We start from the raw sequence: 6,442 nt of genomic DNA, 5'->3' as shown, positions 1-6,442 counted from the left end.
GCCGGGAGCCGTGTTCCTGACTGGTGGTGTTCCAGTGCCAGGAGCCATATTCCTGACTGGTGGTGTTCCAGTGGCAGGAGCTGTGTTCCTGGCTGGTGTTCCACTGGCAGGAGCCGCATTTTTAGCTGATGGTCCAGTGGCAGGAGCCGCACTTTTAGCTGGTGTTCCGGTGGCGGGAGCCGCATTCCTGGCTGGTGCTCCAACGCCGGCAGCCACATTCCTGGCTGGTGTTCCGGTGCCGGGAGCCGCATTCCTGGCCATTGCGCTACTATTTGAGTTTATAGCATGCTGCTTCTGGGCCATTATTTCTTGGCACCTATTTTGTTTGCCTGTGGTGCCTGGACCAGCTGGCTTCCGATATATTGCTTTACTCAGCACACCAGCATTGCCTGTGCCAACAAGGCCACTAGAGGTGACTGTTGATGCAAGCGTCGCCCCATGTGAAGCTAGAGCTTTGGTCTTCTTCATGATTACTGGTGCTCTAAACACAGGGATGCTTTTCCCAACTGTGGGTAGCTGCTTCTTCTTCTGGCTGGCAGTAGCTCCTTGAGCTCCAGGAGCAATTTTGACACCTTTGCTTTTATCAGAATAATCTGTAGTCAAGCATCCTTGGGCAACAAAGCGATCGAACTCCAGCATGTCAGCATCCTTGGGATCTATCATCTCCTCGGCTTTGGGATCTACCATCTCTGGCTGCTTCACCATCTCTGGCTGCCTCACCGTCTCTGACTGCCTCACCATCTCTGGCTGACTCACCGTCTCTGGCGGCCTCACCGTCTCTGGCTGCCTCACCATCTCTGGCTGACTCACCGTCTCTGGCTGCTTCACGTCTTCAGGAAACAAGTCCTCCATCGTGACTACACAAAATGTTGAGTCGTCGTCAATCTCCATATTGTCGCATGGGCCAGGCACTGGTGTGGTGCTCAATGTTCTATCAGGTTCCAACAAATGTGCACTAGCAGATTGTTCCGGGGGATTAACTCCTGCAACTTCTGGCACAACATTAACTTGCTCGGTTGACTGTGTTATCAAAACCGTAGGAGATGGTGTAGGGGCACTGCAGTTTAGAAGTTCTGGGTGTTGAGCACTGCCAGTCTGTGTTCCAGGCTCGCCAGCCATGGTGGATGCTTTAGAGCTTGTAGAAGTTTTTGAAGACCCTTTTCCTCGAGATCTTATGTGCACAGCTTGCGGGGATTGTGCAGCTTTCAATAAATTGGTGGCGATGCTTGCTGTGGCGATTCGTCCACCGGCAGCAATAGCTGCAGCTTGTATAGATGAAGGAGCATTTGTAGGATTTGCTTGTGCAGTTTGCTTCTTAGAGCTATTTCGTGACTTGATTGAAGCAATTGACACTTTTGAGGGCGCAGCTTGAGGAGGAGCCTGTTGCACCCGAGGAGGTTGAACCTGCACTTGTGCTGACACAACCCCAGGGGCTGCACTTGGCACCGGTACTGGCAACGAGAATGATGATGATGTTGCAGATTTTAACTCAGGTGCCGCAGCACCAAATACTGGAGCAGAATGTTGAGTGCTTTGTTGTGAAGCTCCTACATCAAAAAGCTTCAATGAGCACCAAAAGGCTAGCACAAGGCACTCCAAAGATGCCAGAATGGATTTACATCTCAGATACGCAACGAAGCTATAGAACAATGTTTGACTTGTTGACACTTTCGGTAAAGAAGCATTATTCTAAATGAGAGCTGTCTGTACTGACAATTTATAAGAATTTTATAAATACCTGATCTTAATGTAGACAATCCACCAGGCTTCCCCATAGGCATATCAAGAGCCATAAAGAATGCCTTTTGAGTAGCTTTCATATCATATCCCCCGGTGACTGGTTTAGCTTTAGCAGGCTTGGTTGTTGCTTGACGCTTGGAAATTACTGCCCATCTCTGAAAACAACAGCACACGTTACCTAATTACTCTACAGACAAATATGTACACTGAGAGACATGGATGTCCCATCAAGCTAATCATTATACTATGCATCAGTTATATGCGAATGAGAACTAAACAACCAGACCAAGTAAGGTTGAGATGGAACTTTATCTAGGCACAGATCACAAGCAAAGGAACGTAACTACTGCAGCAAGAGGCACATGTATTTGCCTACTTACCTTAGAATATTTGCAAAGCATGTTACCAAGTTATTACAAGTCGGGAAAACTTAAGGTAAACCGAATGGATGTAAACAATGATGAACTGCAGCACAATAATAGATGCTAGTATGCATTTTACAAGGTGACCATAGAGTTACCTGAGACAATTGACCATAAGTTCTTGTGCTATCGAAGTTATATTTACGCAGAATGTCCAGCCAATTTCCTTCACCACACTTATGTACACCAGCCATTAACTCTGCATCCTCATCCTTAGTCCATGCTTTAGTCTTCTTTGTCTTTTTATTATGAGGTCCATTCCCATCAAAAGAATCAGGAGATAACCCTGTATGGGGTGCCTGCTTTGAGTTGGAAACTGGACCTGTACCATTTGTTAGACGATGGCTCTGAGCAAGCTGTTTGTCAGATGAAACACGTGGTATCTTTTCATTTGGAGTGTTTAGCAGAGGAACATCTGAGTTAGCACGATGACTAGAACCTTGCTCGCGTGAAGGTCCATACATCAAGATCTGCAATTTATATGAGAGGATCAAGTACATTGTGCATATCTAAGATAACAAGAAATGAAGTGCAAATATGCAACAGAGCAAATAGTACATGGCATGACTGCATTACACTCAACATAGTTAGTAATCAATACGAAGTTGCTAACAAAACTAGAGATTTGCCTTTTCCATAAATGATGACTATTTTACGTAAGTGAAATGGAAGCTGACATAAGAACTGTTTTTTATAGACTAATATGCCAGTGATAGAAGGATGACATTTTGGGTGTAGACATGGTCCCCAAATACAACTGTGAGTATACTTGATTTCAATTGCAATAAGAACAAAAAAGTTTCATAACTAAAAGCATTTTTTGAGAAAAAAACTATGATTATTATTTTTATCTGTCTAATTTAATATCCCAAAAGATATTCACTGCCAAAGATTACAAGGTTGACTGTACATATCATCTACTGCCACTCTTTCGTCACTAGAGGGGGCAAACATGATAGCTACCCTTTTCTAACTGGAGGGTGTAAACATTATGACGCTTTAATTTTTGTCTTTCTACATATAAAGGTAGAGATTGACTCATAGTTGCAGTTGCAGAATTGTAGATTAGCCAGTTTTCTGTAGAAACTACGAGTTTGTGAAACTTGAGAGTGTGACTTGTGAGGCATTAGAGGAAGTCCATCTTGTAAATCAAATAAAATGGACCTTTACCCTCTCTGCGATAGAACAAGAAACTTGGGTGAATCATATGAACTCGATCTTCATTGACGAATACAGCCAAACTGTTCACTGTCCTATGATATCTAGTGAAACACCAGACTTCATGTCTCATTTGATAACGAGGCATCAATCAAGCTTTTGAGTGGAGCCAACACTGTGCATCAATCAGCCTTCCATAGGCTCATACTGAAGAGCGAACTGCACCTGCAGTCCCAAAAGTATTGAGGGGGTGTCAAGTTATTCCTAATTCTATTGAAGTGCACATTCCGGTCCCTGCAGTACCTTAAGGTGGCATTTGGTTCTAAGAAAACCAGATTGAAAGGAATGTGTGAATTACTAGGAATATTACCATGGTAATGAGACAATTGGGAATATGACATTACCCTTAAAGTTTTCCAATGGATACAAAATCGAGTTGTTTTGGTCATTTGGTGCAATATAACCTGTTAATGAGACAATGTAGATTAATACTGATGTATTTCAAAGACTTGTTTTATTTCTTTATGTCCCTTTCTGACAAAGACTTTCAGATTGTCGATTAGTAAGATCTAACTCTTTCTCACGGCAGAGTATTCAAATGGAACTGCTTTTTCGGCTAGTATTTTTTATTAACAAAACACTTCTTAGACCGAACTACTTATCATTGCAAGGCCGCTAGGTTTGACTTTAGAAAGTTTTATTCGGCTAGGAAGCTGTTCTTTCACTGCTGATGAGGCTGCTTTTAGCATAAATAAAGGCATGCTGTGAAAGAATCTGTATCTTACTAACTTATACAGAATAAAGACCAAATTAGGGTACAAGGGTTATTATCAATCTTCAACGAAAACTGGAGCTAGTGTTTAATAAGAAAGTACAATTTCAACAAAACAAGTAACTGTATGTTTAATTTAACGATGCAAATGCAAGAACGAATTGGTTGCACACCATGTCAAGGTCGCATTGTGAAATAGCAGGACATGATGGATTGAATTGTCCCAAGACCATTAGTTGGATGAGTTTTAATTAGTACATAGGCATGGATATACAGTATGATTGAGGCCCTAAATGGGATGGACACAAAGCCCTTCACAAGATTAGTACAATTCGATCACTATGTTTGAATCGAACTAATATCTAAAGTCTAGCGTTTTTTAGGACAAGATAGCCACCTGTTTCAAAAGGAATCCATAGGTCCCAAACAACTGGAATCCTATCATAGTAATCTAGTCTCTAACTATCATTCCAAGTGGTTATGCCAAATGCAGGAATCTAACGAGATTGCCCTGTGATTTCTAGTAATCTTCAAAAAATTCCTGCAACCAAACACAGCCTAAAACTGAGTCACCGCGGGTCCTGAGCAGCTCAATTCAGCACATTAAGCTCCCTTTGCAGCAAAACTCCTGCCATAGCAGCATTCTGGCTGTTTGGTTGCGGTCAAAGCACCATGAGTGCCGGTCAGCAACGAGCTGGGTTGCTCTGGACCTGTGAAGACTCACCTAAAATACTACAAGGGACTGGAATCTGCACTTTCATATATTTAGGACTAATTTAACACCACCTCAATACTTTTAGGAGGGCAGATGCACTTTATTCAGTACTGAATGTCACAGTTACACGCTTACTACATGAAACTCCTAGTGCACAACAGCATTACTAGTAAGTAAATCCAAGTAGGCCATACCTTGCAACTCCTTTGTATAAGAACATACAAAGGATCTATATGGACAAGCCAATAACCATATAGCATACATAGCACGACAATGGATACTGATTTGTGGTACAATAGGACACAATGACCTTAAGCAGATGCCAACCAAAATTTTGTGCACATCTCGCACTCGGATCCCGGATGTGCTTGATCAAAGAATCAAATAAAAGAAAAAAATATGCAATTACTAAATACACTGATGGTGTTCAAGTTTATATATCCGGGATTATGGGTTCCTAATGAACACAGATAAACAAGGCAAAGGGGTGAAACAGAAATTAGGCCATTGGCATCCTAAATCGAGAAGGAGCATCTGATAAACAAATGAAACATATCAGCTACAATACAGACAGAAATACTTTCGACGAAAACAAAATGTGGTACCTTGGCGAACCGTGAGGCCTCAGCTGCGGCTTCGTTGCTCGGCTTAGGAGAGGGTTCAATCTCACACTCCAAGTCGCTCTCATCACCCTGCCATAATCAATCAGGGCAACAGAAGTACCACAAATACCGTTAGGAAAAGATAAGGCAACAGTAGAACAAACTGAATTTCTCCTATACATCGGCCTCTTAAGATCTAACAGTTCCTGACGCCACAATACTGGCTAGAAGACGCAACTGAAGTTAGTCGAAATTGAACTGGAAGAGTAATCCATCCAAGAGTACAAACCAGTGGCTGGGGGCTGCCGTCCTCGACGTTCTCGACGAAGTCATGCCCGTAGGCGATGTAGCGCCAGAGCATCTGGTACTCGCGGGCGGAGGTGATCCCCGTGGCCGTCTTGGCCACCAGCGCCCGCCAGTCGATGCTCCTCCGCTGCGCGTGCTGCGTCACCTCCTGCAGTGCCGTCAGGATCGTCGCCGGCGAGTACCTGCGGACGGATTCAGCGGCGCGTTAAAACCCTAGCTAGGGCGGACCGGGGAGAAGCGGCGAGCCGGCGCGAAGGGCGAGGAGAGGGGCCGACTTGTGGAGGATGAGGTACAGGTCGTCCTCGGATAACTCTCGCTTCCCCGCCGCCGCCAGCGCCGCCGCCGCCGCCGACGCCATCTCGAAGCTTGTTGACTCGTCGGCGCCTCAGCGGTTAACCGGGGAAAGACTGCAACAGAATCAGCTCGACCGTGGGCCGTTAGATCGGATGGATGACCCAGCTTGGCCGCCGGAGCTTGAGGGGACTCTGTACATTTCGCGAAAACCACCCCGACAAACAGCTATATATGAAAAGTCCCCACCAGTTCTCTGGCTGACCAAAGCCATGCGTCGGAGATCCAACGCCCATGTTGTTTTTCTATTTTTCACCCTATAAAAGTCCGCTTCTATTGTAGACTTATTTATTATTATTATTATTATTATTAAGATTTTACCTTTTTTTTGCGGGTGAAGATTTTACACCATTAAAGGGAGTTGGTATTTTACCTC

The 6,442-nt window shown here is 44.1% G+C and overlaps 1 protein-coding gene across 1 annotated transcript in view; it reads right to left on the bottom strand.

The window, feature by feature from the left end:
• The window catches only part of LOC119323089 (mucin-5AC-like), a 7,196-nt gene extending 1,036 nt beyond the window's left edge, over positions 1-6,160 (bottom strand). Inside the window, exons 1-6 of the mRNA XM_037596664.1 lie at positions 5,991-6,160; positions 5,699-5,897; positions 5,413-5,499; positions 2,261-2,632; positions 1,739-1,895; positions 2-1,547 (exon numbers count right to left, since the gene is read on the bottom strand). Of these exons, the coding sequence (XP_037452561.1) occupies positions 2-1,547; positions 1,739-1,895; positions 2,261-2,632; positions 5,413-5,499; positions 5,699-5,897; positions 5,991-6,073 (2,444 nt within the window). The 5' untranslated portion in view covers positions 6,074-6,160. The remainder of the gene's footprint in view (position 1; positions 1,548-1,738; positions 1,896-2,260; positions 2,633-5,412; positions 5,500-5,698; positions 5,898-5,990) is intronic.
• Between the last annotated feature and the right edge of the window lie 282 nt (positions 6,161-6,442).

Source organism: Triticum dicoccoides, chromosome 6B (assembly GCF_002162155.2).
Source record: "Triticum dicoccoides isolate Atlit2015 ecotype Zavitan chromosome 6B, WEW_v2.0, whole genome shotgun sequence".
In the NCBI taxonomy this organism is placed as follows: domain Eukaryota; kingdom Viridiplantae; phylum Streptophyta; class Magnoliopsida; order Poales; family Poaceae; genus Triticum; species Triticum dicoccoides.
Note: the sequence above shows the minus strand (reverse complement) of the source record. Positions and strands in the feature narration are given on the sequence as shown.